Source organism: Neofelis nebulosa, chromosome 2, assembly GCF_028018385.1.
Source record: "Neofelis nebulosa isolate mNeoNeb1 chromosome 2, mNeoNeb1.pri, whole genome shotgun sequence".
NCBI lineage: Eukaryota > Metazoa > Chordata > Mammalia > Carnivora > Felidae > Neofelis > Neofelis nebulosa.
The window spans coordinates 33,136,005-33,151,778 of NC_080783.1; the positions used below are offsets into that span (position 1 = coordinate 33,136,005).

The 15,774-nt window shown below is 35.4% G+C and overlaps 1 protein-coding gene across 4 annotated transcripts in view; it reads left to right on the forward strand.

The window, feature by feature from the left end:
• The window catches only part of ICA1L (islet cell autoantigen 1 like), a 92,656-nt gene that overhangs the window by 27,359 nt on the left and 49,523 nt on the right, over nt 1–15,774 (forward strand). For all 4 annotated transcript variants that reach the window (XM_058708787.1, XM_058708797.1, XM_058708780.1 and 1 more), the window contains exons 4-10: nt 2,936–3,008; nt 4,299–4,422; nt 4,976–5,174; nt 7,570–7,695; nt 9,054–9,152; nt 10,415–10,500; nt 12,719–12,762. In XM_058708787.1, the coding sequence (XP_058564770.1) occupies nt 2,936–3,008; nt 4,299–4,422; nt 4,976–5,174; nt 7,570–7,695; nt 9,054–9,152; nt 10,415–10,500; nt 12,719–12,762 (751 nt within the window). The remainder of the gene's footprint in view (nt 1–2,935; nt 3,009–4,298; nt 4,423–4,975; nt 5,175–7,569; nt 7,696–9,053; nt 9,153–10,414; nt 10,501–12,718; nt 12,763–15,774) is intronic.

Below are 15,774 nucleotides of genomic sequence, written 5' to 3' on the forward strand. Positions count from 1 at the left end.
TTTGAGGATTCTTTGTATTGCATATAATTGGTTATTATTTGGGACTTTGAAGAGCTTGCAAATTTGATAATGGAATATTTAATTGTATTCATCTGTCAATCATATCTGAGTAGGAGGTCACAATTTGCACAAATTGAGAATTGGCAGAACTAGTATTTATAAGTTAGGTAAGTAATAAATATAAGTTTTTAAGCTAAATATTAATCAATTATGTTGATTAGATATCTACAAATAGATTAGTTAAATAAATTTATTTCCATTCATTATTTAAATATCATAATGGCTTTATCACCTTTGTCTCCTAATTGAAATTAATATAAATATCATGAATCTTTTTGCCTGTTACTTGTGTAAGTTATAATCGCATGTTATATGCAGTTATATCATGTCAAAATATTCTGTACTACTTTTACATGAAGTCTTTTGCCTAATTGAAAATAATTGAAATCAAATAGTGAGGGTTTATATTTTATTTTTTTAATGTTTAAAAAATTTTTTTTTATTTAAATTTATAATGTTTATTTATTTTTGACAGAGACAGAGCATGAGCAGGGGAGGGGCAGAGAAAGAGGGAGACACAGAGTCCGAAGCAGGCTCCAGGCTCTGAGCTGTCAGCACAGAGCCTGACGCGGGGCTCGAACTCACAGACCGCAAGATAATGACCTGAGCCAGAGTCGGATGCTCAACTGACTGAGCCACCCAGGCGCCCCTTTAAATTTTTTTTTTTAACGTTTATTTATTATTGAGAGACAGAGAGACACAGAGCATGAACAGGGGAGGGGTAGAGAGAGGGGGAGACACAGAATCTGAAGTAGGCTCCAGTCTCTGAGCTGTCAGCACAGAGCCCAACGCAGGGCTCGAACTCACAAACTGCGAGATCATGACCTGAGCTGAAGTCGGACGCTTAACCGACTGAGCCACCCAGGCGCCCCTATTTTTTTATTATGTTTTAAAATTTATTTATTTATTTAGGAAGTTTATACCCAGCATGGGTCTCAAACTCAGGAACTTGAGGTGCATGCTCCACCAACGGAGCCAGCCAGGGCCCCCTGAGTGAAGATTTTTATAAGTTAGAGTTTTTGTTTCTATAATTAAGGGATAAAGTTATTGAAGTATTTTATAATGTGTTTTTTTTGGTCCATGTTTTTCATTTTAAATAAAGTCATTGCCATGAAATGACTTTAAACCTATGAGTGTTTTATACTTTTAAGTGATTAAGCTAATTAGAGGAAAGTCTCATGTATATTAATGAATAGGTCTAGGTTTTTAAATGCAAGTTTACTGAGTCCATGTATGTATACTAATTGAAGATGCCTTCTACAAATATTTCCAAGTAGGATTTCTGTTATGCTTGAAGTATAATAATTTCTTGCAATCCTTAAAAGTAGAGGCCTAATTAAATAGGTCTTAATCTACTAAGTATTTTTATTATAAAAAAAGTAAATTTGTGTCATTGCCATAACAAATATGGAAATAGATAACAAATTAACAAGCTTTTTGTGTAGAAAAGTATTCTTAGGATTCAGTGACATGTGGAAAAGATGAAGGGACTTGATTATAAGCAATAAATGTTTTAAGGCTAAAGGAAGGATTCACTATTTCAACATATATTCCCATGGACATAGATTTTTCTGTTTTGTTTTACATCGTTAGGTAGTCTGTATGACATATTTTATATTCTTATCCATTAGTCAAATATTTGGAATCACCCAAGTACTTTCTCTGACTTTTGTACTTTATTTTTTAAGAATGAGAAAATTTTTCATTGTATGTTTACTTAAATCATCGTGTCGTACACTTTAATTATATTATACTTCACTCACATTTAAAAAAATGTCATTGTAAAATTAAAAAGCAATTGTATATAAATCTTCCAAAGACCCAGGGGGAACAAAATCAATCATAATCACTTCATCATAATAGAGCTCTCATTTTTGTACCCTTTTCTGTTCTTCCATATGGATTTAAAACAGCTTTTTAGGTTGCAAAATCCATATACCGAATTCATTTCAAACATACCTAAACTTATGTGGAAAGTTGATAGTTGCTCCTCCATTTAGATTTTAGTGTCTGTCACTAACCTTCCTTAGGTCTGATCATATATCTAAATAATAACAAAACTGTTTCAGAGAGTGAATATTTAGGCTCAGTGGTGATATTGGAAATTTATTTGATAATCAAAGGATTAGGGCCTAAGACTATGCTACAGTGCAAAGGTCTTTTTAAACTAAAGTCTTGTAACAATTCTTCGGCATAGGACTTTGTGGGAAGACGACTGTACCCTAAAACCTATGACACTTCATCTCTCTGGGAAAACCTAAATTTATAGATGTGTGTGAAGAGTTACCTCATGTGTATAATGTGTCCTAATATCAAATTTTCATGTGCTTACTTTGAAATGAGTGTCTACTGGTTATTTTACTTTTAGGTATTAGCAACAATAGTAATGAAGGGAAAATTCCAAATAAAAACAATCCAAAAGTAATTTATTTATGATGTTGTAATACATTATTTAGTTTTTATGGTAATTAACTGACCTGTTTGCTTAGGATAACATTGTAGAAAAACCAGATTGAGAGTTAACATTTTCTAAGGTTATCTATACTCTTTTCATCTGAAATTGACAATATTTGATGCAGTTTATATTGGATTTACATTTTTGCTATTTAGATAGTTTGGAGCTGAGGGAAGGACACACTTCACAGTTATAAATCTTCATTAGCTCCCATGTATTTATCTCCATTTTCTCCAGCCTTCAAGGGGGAATCTAAAAGTGCTTTCTACATCTGTATAAAACCAATACGGAAGTACTTCAAAGTCAAGGAAAATAAACATAATACTTACAAGAAAATGTTCTGCTTTTGAAGTGCTTATAACAGATATTTTATGTTTATGATTCTTTAAATTTGGTTCTAATAAAATTTATATTTCAAAGGTTTTTCACTCTATTCAAGAGACATGCACTGAACTTCTGAAGATAGTTGAGAAATATCAACTAAGACTTAATGGTATGAAATCCTATATATCTATTCCGTAATTCCCATTTTAAAATAAATAATTTACTTGCATTTTTGAGAATGAAAGATTTAATGTAAAAATAGTTTACTGAACTATTATGTGAATGGTTCCTTGTGACAAAGAAGTGACAGTAAGGAGCAGTGTGAGTATGGAGCTAGTAAGTGAGCGGGCTGCCACCTCAGAGGTGCTGAGAGACTTCCCTTGCAGTTTGTTTTGTGAGGTGTTTTTCTTTTTTTTTTTTTTTTTTCTTAAGTAGGCTCTTTGCCCAACATGGGGCTTGAACTTACAACCCTGAGTCGAGTCGCATGCTCCACCCAGTCAGCCAGCCACGCACCCCTTTCCCTTTCAGTTTTTAACTTCAGTTTTTCCATCAGTAAACCAGGGTGAAATTAGGCATGACATTTGTCATTTTTCACTTTAAGCTAATAATTTGAATACTTTATGGGTTCCCCATTTATTAGTCTTACTGTGTGTGATTAGAGGGTCACACTTCCAAAACTTTGTGGTCAAAGACCACTTTTTTGCTTTGTGTTTTACTTTCAATTTGTTGTAAACTGACACTTCTATAAAATACAATGAAAGTGAATTTCAACACAAATGAAATTAAAGAAGACACACAAAATATAAGCACACTTTATTATTAGATTCAGCAGATATAAAATACTCATCAAATTAGTAAGCTTCTAAACAGTTTCTTCGTTTCGGTACTTGTTACAGGCTGTTAACAAATGACTGTGGACTGGAATTGGTCAGTGGACAACACTGAGTAGTAATGTACTACATGACTGACAAATTTTATGGTTTCAGCAATAAAACCATGGATGTCTGTGGGCCTGGGATACTGAGCATAGATACTGAAACCAGGGTGGGAGTCAAGATTAAGTTTAAATAGAAAACAAAGACTTTGTTAGAGACAGTGATCCTAAAATACATGTCTGCACATTTGAAAATGCATTTGTGGTTTTGTCATTTTGGAATCTTTTCTTTCCCCCTCCTTGCTTCCCAAAGCAAGGTCCATGAATTCACTATATCAAAACCATCTGGAGTACTTGTGGGTAAGGGGAAGCAGATCCTCAGACCTGTAAAATCAGAATCTCTGGAAATAGACCCTGGGAATATGCATTTTTTTTCTTTTTGGGAATATGCATTTTTAAAATAAGTCTCTCTTCTTCCCTCAAGTAATTCTTATGTATAGAGAATTATTGCTGTGAGAATTTTAGCTGTGTGTCTTTAACAAATGATGAAAGAAAACAGTTAACTGTATTGTAATTTTTTCCTAGTCATATCAGAGGAAGAAAATGAACTAGGGCTCTTTTTAAAGTTTCAAGCAGAACGGGATACAACACAAGCTGGTAAAATGATGGATGCTACTGGCAAGGCACTCTGTTCTTCAGCCAAGCAAAGGTTTACAGTTTTGCATCATCCTCAATCTGTAGTCTTTATGACAGTTTTGATCTATGTACCTAAAATTGCATATTTATAAAGGTTACTGATCATTCCAGTAGAGGGTTCAAAGAGAAATACAGCATGTAATTGTTTCGATGCCTCTTACTTATTTGGTTTTAAAATAATTACTTAAACATTGACATTCTGGTTGCTTAATTCCTACAAATAGGCTTTAAGCCTATATTTAAACTCCTTAATGTGGTTTAATGTAACAGAGGCACATGCATATAAAAATATGTATATTTTAATTGTTTTATTGCTTTTTTGGATATTATGTTATTTAGGAGTACATTAGAACTTTTCTTCTTTATAGGTGGAGGGGATTTTTTTCTACTTATTTATTTTGAACTTATCATCACTTTACAGATTTTTAACATAAAGATACTTACTGCAAAGAATCTCCAACAGTTACTAAATACAGCCAAAATATATGGTTGTTTTAAACCTTTGTTTTTGTTTTGTTTTGTTTATGGGATGTACATCCCTCTGATTTTTACCTCTCTGCCATTAGATTGGCCCTATATACTCCTCTTTCTCGTCTTAAGCAAGAAGTAGCAACATTCAGTCAAAGGGCAGTATCTGATACCTTGATGACAATTAATCGGATGGAGCAAGCACGCACAGAATACAGAGGAGCTCTGCTGTGGATGAAAGACGTATCCCAAGAACTGGACCCAGACACCCTAAAACAAATGGAAAAGTTCCGAAAAGTATGAAAATGCATCCTTTCCTTTTCTTGGTACACAAATCTATTGAATTTACACGGAATAATTTAATCAAGATCCTAAAATATCAGGCTGTTTTTGAAAAATGTTATAAAATCTTGGTTGCTTGGAGATCTTTGAAGTGCAAAAGGTTGTTACACTTTTTTTTTAATCTTTAAGTGACATCCCGACCCCATCAACCTTTTCTATTATTTTTTTTTATCCCTTTCACAATATAAATGTTGCTTCCCTGGACTTTTGGGATTTGTTTGCAGGAGAGAAAGAGTTTATTAGTGAGGAAAAAATAAATAATTTAAGTAAAAATTCAGGTAAATTGATTATTATAAGAAAAAGTGATTATCAGATTTTTATTCTACTACAGTTCATAGTTTGACCACAAACTTTTTTTTAAAGTTTATTTGTTTTCAAAGAGAGAGAAAGAGGGAGTGCATGGAGGAGGGGCAGAAAGAGAGACAATTCCAGCCAGGCTCTACATTGTCAGTGTGGAACCAGACACAGGGCTCAAACTCGTGAACTGAGCCGAACTCATGACCTGAGCCGAAACCAAGAGCCAGATGCTTAACCGACTGAGCCACCCAGGCTCCCCTTGACCACAGACTTTTAAAGTAACTGTATGGACTTATGTTTTTGCTAAATAAACTACTATTTATTTATTAAAAACATTTTTTTAATGTTTATTTATTTTTGAGAGACAGAGCATGAGTGGGAGAGGGGCAGAGAGAGAGAGGGAGACCCAGAATCCAAAGCAGGCTCCAGGCTCTGAGCTGTCAGCACAGAGCCCAAAGTGGGACTTGAACTCAGGAGTGGTGAGATCATGACCTGAGCCCAAGTCAGACGCTCAACCAACTGAGCCACCCAGGCGCCCCTAAATAAACTAGTTTTGAATTGTATCCCCCAAGTTCACCATACATGAATACTAAAATTCATTCAGTCCTTCATTTCATAAATATTTAGAGTACATGTAATACAAATCATATTTAATATTGATGGAAACTTTATACCAGCTGTATAAACCACAGCAACCTGTTATCTTTCCCCTTTATAATCTTAGAATACAATCCAAGAGAGTTGTTGAACAACATTCTGAATGCACTAATGTCACTGAACTATATATTTTTAAATGATTAAGTTTATGTTACCTGAATTTCACCTAAATTTTATTATTTATTGTTTTTTAAATTTATTTTTGAGAAAGAGACAGAGTACTAGTGGGGGAGGGACAGAGAGAGAAGGAGACACAGAACCTGAAGAAGGCTCCAGGCTCTGAGCTGTCAGCACACAGCCTGACACAGGGCTCGAACTCGTGAACCACGAGATCATAACCTGAGCCGAAGTCGGATGCTCAACCGACTGAGCCACCCAGGCGCCCCACACCTAAATTAAAAAAAAAAAAGAAAGTGCATTCTAAACTTATCTGGACCCAAATAGTTCTGCACAGTCTTGTCCCTGATGCCTGTGCAGCCACATCTTGTACTTTCTAGACTCTAGCCCTTTCCATGCCCCAGGAAGGAATATGGTCTAGCCTATTCCATATTGTCCTGCAAGCTTGTTAAGCTCTTCACCTCCCACACCCAGGACTTTTGTCCTTGCTTTTCTCTGAGCCTGGAATGCTCTCCTCAGAATCTTAGCATGGCCTGCCTATCATTTTTCTGTCCCATTTCAAACATCTTGCATGAGCTCACCAAAGGCTTCCCTAATCATCTTACCCAAAAGTAGTCATTTCTTTTCACTTATATGTTATCTTTGCAACATGAGATGCTCTTATATATTTGTTTACTGCTGCTTTTTCCTGTGCCTCCTCACTCAGAGATGATGGGAAAGAACATTGTTTTTTTCACGCACAATATCCCAGTGCCTGGCACATAATAGACACCTTATAAATATTTGTTGAATGAATAAATTAGTATGTTTACATTTGAATACTCATGCTACTTGATGACATGTGATTTACCTTATGTATAAGAAATATGATAGGCATTTATTTTAATTTATAAATGTATCTCCATGATTCAGAGTTATTATTAATGCTTCTCAACACGTTAACTGTTTCATTTCCATGTGTTCTTCTATTAGCTAAATATTACCTATCAGTAGTTTTGGATGTTTCTTTTTATTTGGAGTCTGTAGGGGTCTTTCTTCTTAACTATGCACTTTCCATTTATCATTGCATACTTTCTCAGCACAAAGATACCTGCTGGAAAGAATCTCCTTCAGTTACTAAAAATAGCCAAAATCCTTACCAGTAATCGTGAAATAATAATACAAGGAGACGGAATTAATCTTCTTTATTTCATGTGTCTGAAAATATGTACCATGAACCCTTATGGTATATTTATACCTGTATTATCAGTAATAATAATAAATATTATTGTGGTTGCAGGTACAGATCCAAGTGAGAAATAGCAAAGCTTCTTTCGACAAGTTAAAGATGGATGTTTGTCAGAAAGTGGATTTACTTGGAGCTAGTCGCTGCAATATGTTATCTCATTCACTCACTACCTACCAGGTACCCACCTCCATGGTCAGCATGTCCTTGCAGTAAACGATGAGTGGTGAGGTTCCTTTTTAAAAGTTGTCTAACGGATATAAAAAATTGCATAATTAATCAAATTCGTTTGACTTTGAAAATTGACCTACTGAGGTTATGACAGAGAATCATAGAATTCTAAACTGAAAAAGACCTTAGGGATTGCCTACTCCTGTATCTTCACATTATTCCCCTTGGGGTCCTAGGAGAGATTTAGGGGCCATCTAGGTTTGAGTGGAAGTGTTGAGGCAGGGTTCACAGCCTGCCTGGTTCCCCAGAGCTACTCCATTTTGAACTTCTACATACAGTTTCATTTGAAGCAAAGATGCTGGGGTCCAAAAGTGTAAAACTTTCCTGTCATAGCTGAGGAAAGTGAAACCCTATGAGAATTAAAGTAAACGGCAATGTTGGCCTTGAAAACCTGTGTTCTCATGCTAGGCCGTGCGTTCTTTTCATTCTGCACTTTCATATCAGCAGTCTCTCACTTGTGCTTCTGTTATCCCAGATCACACATAAATGGCACACAGTGAATAAGTCAGATGTTAATTAGTAGCAGGTACCGATATTAACTTGTATTTTTAAATGGCAAAATAAAATGAACTGTATTTACTTAAGAATAATAAACTAAAGGGAATGGACATTCACTGCTGCTTGTAGGAAATCTTCCTGATTCAGTGCAGTACTGTGGATGGAATTCAGTAGTCAAGAAAGGATGCAATTGAAAATAAAAGTATCTGGCAATCCATGTAGCATATGCCTGAAAAGCAACAGCTGTTAGTTCAGTTCTCTTTTATTATCTCTGCTCAGCCCTCTCACTTTGAATAGGAACTCTGAAGCAGCAAGGAAGATGTCCAGTTACTTGAATTAGCTGAAGAACACTTTTTTTTTTTTCGGTGAGTCTCTTGAGCCCTCAATGAAAGACTAGTTTAGTGGTGCATATTATTTTTCTCCAATTAATAAAGGCTTATATGTGCTTACCAACACAAAGATTTATACATATACCCTTAATACAGATACAGTCTTTTGTGCTTTTAACATTTCTCTTTTGGACTCTTCCAAAGGTGTTCTAATCCACTAGTATTACTCTCCAGCTGATTCCAGTGTACTTTCCAGTGCTGTATACAGTTAGGTGTGTGTGTGTATGTGTGTGTATGCTGATACAGTTGCCAGTTCTTATGCAGAATTACTATTTACATTGCTTTCTTGTTCCCCAAACTTGGAAGTTGATTTTACTTCCTACTGCTTGTTATTCAGCAACCATTCATCTACTACACTAGTGAGGAAAAATAGCAGTGAAAAAAATCGTAACCGTAGTGACAACCTTTCTTTTTCTGCAGAGGACGCTGCTTGGATTCTGGGAGAAAACAGCTCAATTGATGTCCCAGATCCATGGGGCCAGTACTGGCTTTCATCTATATGATTTTGTAGCTCTCAAGGTACATTTGTTTCCATGTTCCTTTGTTAGGTATATTATACTTCATTTAGATAACACTGAAACTATTTTGTGCTAAGCCTAATTTTGAATTTACAAAACATGGGAAACATTTTTCTACACTCCTTCAGCCAGTTATTTTTCTGCACTTCCCTGATTCCAAGTGCTACCAGAAACACTAAACAAATACATGAGAATATTGCTTGTGGGCTCAAGATATTGGGGTGGGGAGAGAAAGAGGGAGCAAGAGAAAAGAAAATCAAAGTGTAAACGAGGTAAGAAAAAGCCAAGGAAAAGAAAAACTTAAGAGGAACAAGTGATGGAAAATGGTTGTTGGTTTTCAAAAACAACCAGAGTACCTACCCAACAATTTTAGAAGTTAAAGAAAAATTTCCTTGCTTTACTTTTACACTCATGTCATAGATGTAATTCATGATGCAAAAATAATGGGTGACTGCAGCTGAAGAGACTACTGTATTATATTAGATCAGCTCTTTCTGTAATACCTACATGTAAAAGGTACTCTTGGGCTTTGATTATAATGCTTTTAACATTTGTATATCTTTCTGTCAACCTTTGCATATGGCTTATCCAGCAGAGTCACACTATGGTAATCATTTAATTCTGGTAGGTTGGGTTTCAGTGCCTTTGACCTTATCACTCTGTATTGTTTTCAATAGAGCTTGAAAATGTTATTGTTGAGATTGCTCAAGCTAGATGTAGTATCTATGATGGATTGACCTCTTGCAGCTGTATATTCCTGGGGCTTGGTGTAGATATTTAAGTCATGTTCTGACATAGCATCTTCCAGTCTAATAGATACCCTTGAATTAGTCGTTATGTTTTTGTTGTGTGTATGTTTTTTTTCTTTACTTTTTCTATATTAATGCTTCACTGGATAGCATACTATGTTTTTAGGCAAATTTAACATGTAATTTCTGTTCAGATGAAGTTGAAAATCTTCAGCTGTATTTAAAGCATTGCAGTAGAAGTTAGTAACACATGTAAGTCTTCTTTGGCATATCACAAACTTGTGAAGCTTGTTGCTAGCCCATGTTATAGTCTGTGTGGTTGTCATTGGCAGCCAGGATAAATGGGGACCCAGGGCCCAGGTCAAATTGCATTATCATACATTTCCCATATCTCTCACTCCTACTTCAGAACTATCCCTATTTTATGTTGTTCTTTAGAATTTTTATTCTCATCTCATTTGCACAAAGAGAGAAACAGATTCCATCTACTTAACATTGAATTTCTTATCCTTAGCAACTACAAGACACTCCAAGCAAGCTTACTGAAGACCACAAAGAAGAACAAATAGACAACAGTTCTCTCACTGAAAACCTCAATAAGTAAGCAGGCAGAAGTATGGGGTTATGGAAGTCCTAGATACTGTTATATGATATATTTGGAAAGAGTTATTTCTTTTCCAATCTATTGAATATTTATTTCTGTGTCATTTTTCCAGTTAATATTTTTAAAGTTTTTTTTTTTTTATAAGTAAGCTCTGCACCCAATGTGGGGCTTGACCTCATGACCCTGATATCAAGAATTGGGTGCTCTACCCACTAAGCCTGCCAGGCACCCCATTTTCCAATTAATATTAAACATTTGTTTTAAAGCCTTATCTACCCCCTCCCCATTTTTAACATGGTAGGCAAAGTTGATGATAGGAGTACAGAACAGATTAGGGTGATAACTCCAAATTCTGTATTTGGGGAGACTGAGCTTTTTATTAAGAACCTCTGCCTAGTGAAACCCAGAAGGGGCAACTTGAAACAGAAAGGGACAGGTACCAGCAGCTATGAAACAGAAGCTATTGAAAATCTGTCTCCAAAGCAACACAAATGGGACTGGGTCTGGTTACCTGGAAATGGGGGGCTCTTGCTGTGCACATCCTTCATTTTGCCTATTTCCCTTTTATTACATCTTACCTTTGTTTACTTCTCATTTGAAGTAGGTTGCACTGAGTATAATAACAAACCCAGAAATAAGACCAGAACAGTGACAAACCGTATATTGTTGAGTGGAAGGTGATCCAGAATATAAGCATTTCCTTCTTTTCTTTATGGGGAAATCCAAACAAATTTCTTTGCCTAATTTGAATATATAAACAATTTAGGATGTAGATTAAATAAATATCAAATGTATAGTTATAGATGAAACTTATTACTTATGCACTGATATTTAAAATCATGTTACATTAAATATATTAATTTAGTAAACTTTTTCCATTATCACATTTCATCAAAGTTTTATTCACAATCCTCTCATGCATATTCACCATTCTGAAAGCTTCCTTTTGAGTTAACAGATTCCAAAGCTTTTTACCTTCTCTTCCATCCAAGTTATTTAAAGAATCATGCACATATACGGTCATTGGAAATTTTGTTCCAAGTCATTAGTATATATTTGCTCTATTTGTGCGTGTGTGTTTTTTGCAAATAAATACCATATAGGTTTCCCTTGCTATCTGAGAGTGTTCCAATGAAACTTTTCATAAGCCAATACAGTGTGAGGCAAGGAAGCAATTACCATTAATTTTTGTGGAAAATGTTTTGAGTATTCTTAGATCCAAAAAATAACCTTTCTTAGGTTTATCTGACACCCTAGGGCACATCTTGCTAAGGTATACCCAAAATAAATGGAGGTGAAGCACAGATGCACACACAGTTCGTAGTGGCTTAATACTGAGATGCTGAGTGTAGTTCCCAGGGAAGGAGCTTGGTGGTGCTACTGTTGCTGCTCAGGGTGCACACTGCCTCTGTGAGGGCTCCCTGCAGAATAAACACTTAATGCTATTTTTGCTTTTTGCCTGTTTTGTAAAAGCAAAAATCCTCTTCGAACTTCTTTCAGTTAGCAAAGACAGGTGCTAACGTAGGTCTTTCAAAGAAGCATAACGCAAACTTCCAAAAAGCAGGGGATACCTGTAATGATTTTTAAGGATCTTTAAGGATTTATTAAAAACAACCTTCAATACTAGAATTGTGAGGTTACACCCCAGGAATAATGCCTAAATCTATGTTCAATTTCTTTGTCTGATTTTTCATAATCATCCCAGATGGATGATATAAATATCCAAAATTAGTATTTACCGAGAACATTTTAGGCAAATGTATCTTCTTTTGCAAACATCACTTTCCTGTTCCAAAATAGAGTACTACATTTTTTCTGCAGTTCTTCATTCCCTCTATTTAGGTTTCAAGTATTCTTGAGCAAACCCTTCAGTACTTGAAAACTAAACCTTATACTCAGTGACTTCGGTGATAGACATTCTTTATGATGTATTAACTTAGCACAGTGCCTGTAATACTGAACATGGTGCCTGGTGCTTCATCAGCACTCAGTATATGTTGTTAAAAGAATAATGGATGGAGGATTATTTTCATGGTCTATGTAGATCTAGAGAAGAAGTGACATTTGCCTCAGATTTTAGGAGATCTATCTACTGGACAACTATTTTATATGTCATCTCAGTTAAAAACATTTTTTTAACCATATAAAACTGTAGAATATGAATCCCAAGTGTGTTTTAACCAAATTCTTTGCATTTTTTGGTTTTTACTTTAGGTTAGTTTTGTCAGATGAGGAAGTGAGCTTGGGAAGTAAACCAGGTAAGATGGTAAATTCATTAAAATATGAAATGACCACATTTTAAATGTCAAAACAGCTTGTCACAACCTTTTAAAACAGATTGTATTAATATCCATTCAATTAGAAAACATATTAAGTCATTTTATAAGTCTCTTCTGTACACTTTTGAGTTAGCTTCTTTTCCTCAGCTTTATTGAGTTATAATTGATGTATACCACTGTGTAAGTTTAAGGTGTATAGTGTGATTTGATAGATGGATGTATTTGAAATGATTATCACAATAAAATTAAAACATCCATCACCTCACATAATTACTATATATCTTGTGGAGGCAAGAACATACAACATTTATTTTCTTAGCAACTGTCAAGTATATTGTTAACTATAGTCCCCATGCTGTATTTTAGATCCCCAGAACTTAATTTTATGGCTAGAAGTTTGTACCCTTTGACCAAATTTCCCCATTTTCTCCACCTCCTAGACCTTAGTAACCACCAGTCTGTTCTGAGTTTGACTTTTTAAGATCTCACATTTAAGTGAGATCATACAGTATTTGTCTTTCTCTAGCTTACTTCACTTAGCATAATGCCCTCCAGGTTCATCCATGTTATTGCAAATGGTAGGATTTCCTTATATTTTAAGACCAAATAACATTCAATTATATTCTATTATATATGTACATGTATAACATTTTCTTTATCCATTTATCTGTGATGGCCACTTAGGTTGTTTCCATGTCTTGGCTGTTGTAAATAATACTGCATTGAACATGGGGGTGCAGATACCTCTTCAAGATAGTAATTTCATTTCCTTTGTATATATAGCCAGATGTGGAGTTGCTGGAACATATAGTATTTCTGTTTTTAACTTCCTGAGAAACTTCCATACTGCTTTCTAAAATAGTGGCTACACCAATTTACATTCCCACCAACAGTACACATCCTTTTTTCCACATCCTGTCCAACACTTGTTACCTCTTGTCTTTTTGATGACTGCCATTCTAAAAAGTGTGAGGTGATATTTCAATGTGGTTTGATTTGTATTTGCCTGATGAATGAATAGTGTTGTTGAGCACCTTTTCATGTATGGTTGGCCATGTATATGTCTTCTTCTTTGGTTGTAAAAATGTGTATCTAGGTTCTTTGCCCATTTTTTAAACAGACTGTTACTGTTTGTTTATTTTTGCTATTGAGTTTGAATTCCTTACATGTTTTGGATAGGAGCCCCTTATCAGATACATGGTTTGCAAATATTTTACTCATTCTGTAGGCAAATGTGATTGGGTTTTTGAATGTTGATTGTTTTGTTATGGTTATTTTTTGTGTTTTTGCTGTGCAGAAGATTTTTAGTTTGATATCATCTTTATTTTTGCTTTTGTTTCTTGTGCTTTTGGTGTCGTTTGCAAAAAATCATTGCCAGCACTAATGTCACAATGTTTTTCCCTAGTTTTTTTTTTTATATATTTTTAATTGAAAGATAGTTGACATACATTAGTTTCAAGTATACAACACAGGGATTTGACAATTATGTCCATTACAAAATGTTCACCATGTTAAGTGTAGTCACCTTCTGTCATCATACAAAGTTATTATAATATTATCTACTGTATTCCCTGTGCTGTACTTTCCATCCTTGTGACTTAGCTGTTTTATCACTAGAAGTGTGTACCTCTTAATCCCTGCTATCTATGTTGCCTATGCCTCCACCCCACTCTGCTCTGGTGGCCACTTGTTCTCTGTATTTATGTGTCTCTATTTATTGTTTTGTTTTGCTTTTTTTTTTTTAGATTGCACATATAAGGGAAATCATATGGTATTTATATTTCTCTGTCTGACTTGTTTCACTTAGAATAATACCTTCTAGGCCCATGTATTGTCATGAATGGCAAGATTTCATTCTTTTTTATGGCTGAGAAATATTCCATTCTGTATGCTTATGTGAAATAATATCCTATTTTAAGCTGATAAGAACTTCAATACCATATAGAAACTCTATGCATTTCTCTCCCTCACCTTTTAGGTTACTAATATTATAATTTCCATCTTTTTCATTGTGTATCTAATAACAAATTATTATAGTTATAGTTATTTTTAAGGTTTATTTTTGACTTTTAAACTAGAGTTGAAAGGGGCACCTGGGTGGCTGGTCGGTTAAGTGTCTGACTTCCGCTCAGGTCATGATCTCTTGGTCCGTGAGTTCGAACCCCATGTCGGCTCTGTGCTGGCAGCTCAGAGCCTGGAGCCTGCTTTGGATTCTGTCTCCCTCTGTCTGCCCCTCCCCTACTCACACTTGTGCGTGCACACGTGCTCTCCCTTCTCTCAAAAATAAATAGACATTAAAAAAAAAACCAAAACAACTAGAGTAGAAAGTGATTTATGCACCAGTATTCCAATATTACAGAATGTGCCTTTGATTATATATTTACCCTTTCCAACAAGTTGTATACGTTCATGCAGTTTTACGGGGTTTATTTAACATCCTCTCATTTCAGCTTGTAGACTATCCTTAGCCTTCCTTGTAAGGGAGGTCTAGTGGTGATGAACTTTCTCAGCTTCCATTTCTTTGGGAAGGGCTTTATCTCTCTTTCATTTCTGAAAGAGAGCTTTGCTGGGTATAGTGTGCTTTGCTGAGTTTTTTCTTTCAGTATTTTGAATATATCCTACCGCTCTCTCCTGACCTATAGTTTTCCCTCAAAATCTGCTTACAGTCTTATAGGGGCTCCCTCATATGTGACAAGTCACTTTTCTCTTGTTACTTTCAAAATTCTATCTTTGACTTTCGACAACATAATTATAATGGTTTGTTGTCTCTGACTAGGTGAAGCTGCTGTTCATGCTGAGGTGGGGGTGGCCCACTGGCTCTATTGTGTGTTTAAGCGGTGCTGTTGGCTGGTAGGGCTGTGCTCTGAGGTCAGGCAGGGTCACTAAGCAGGGTTTCACAGTCATCTCTGGTCAGGCAAGGTTACTGGGTATGCTCCTTGGCCAAATGGTGCCACTGCCCAGTCTCTTCATTCAGGCAGGGTTGCAGGCAGG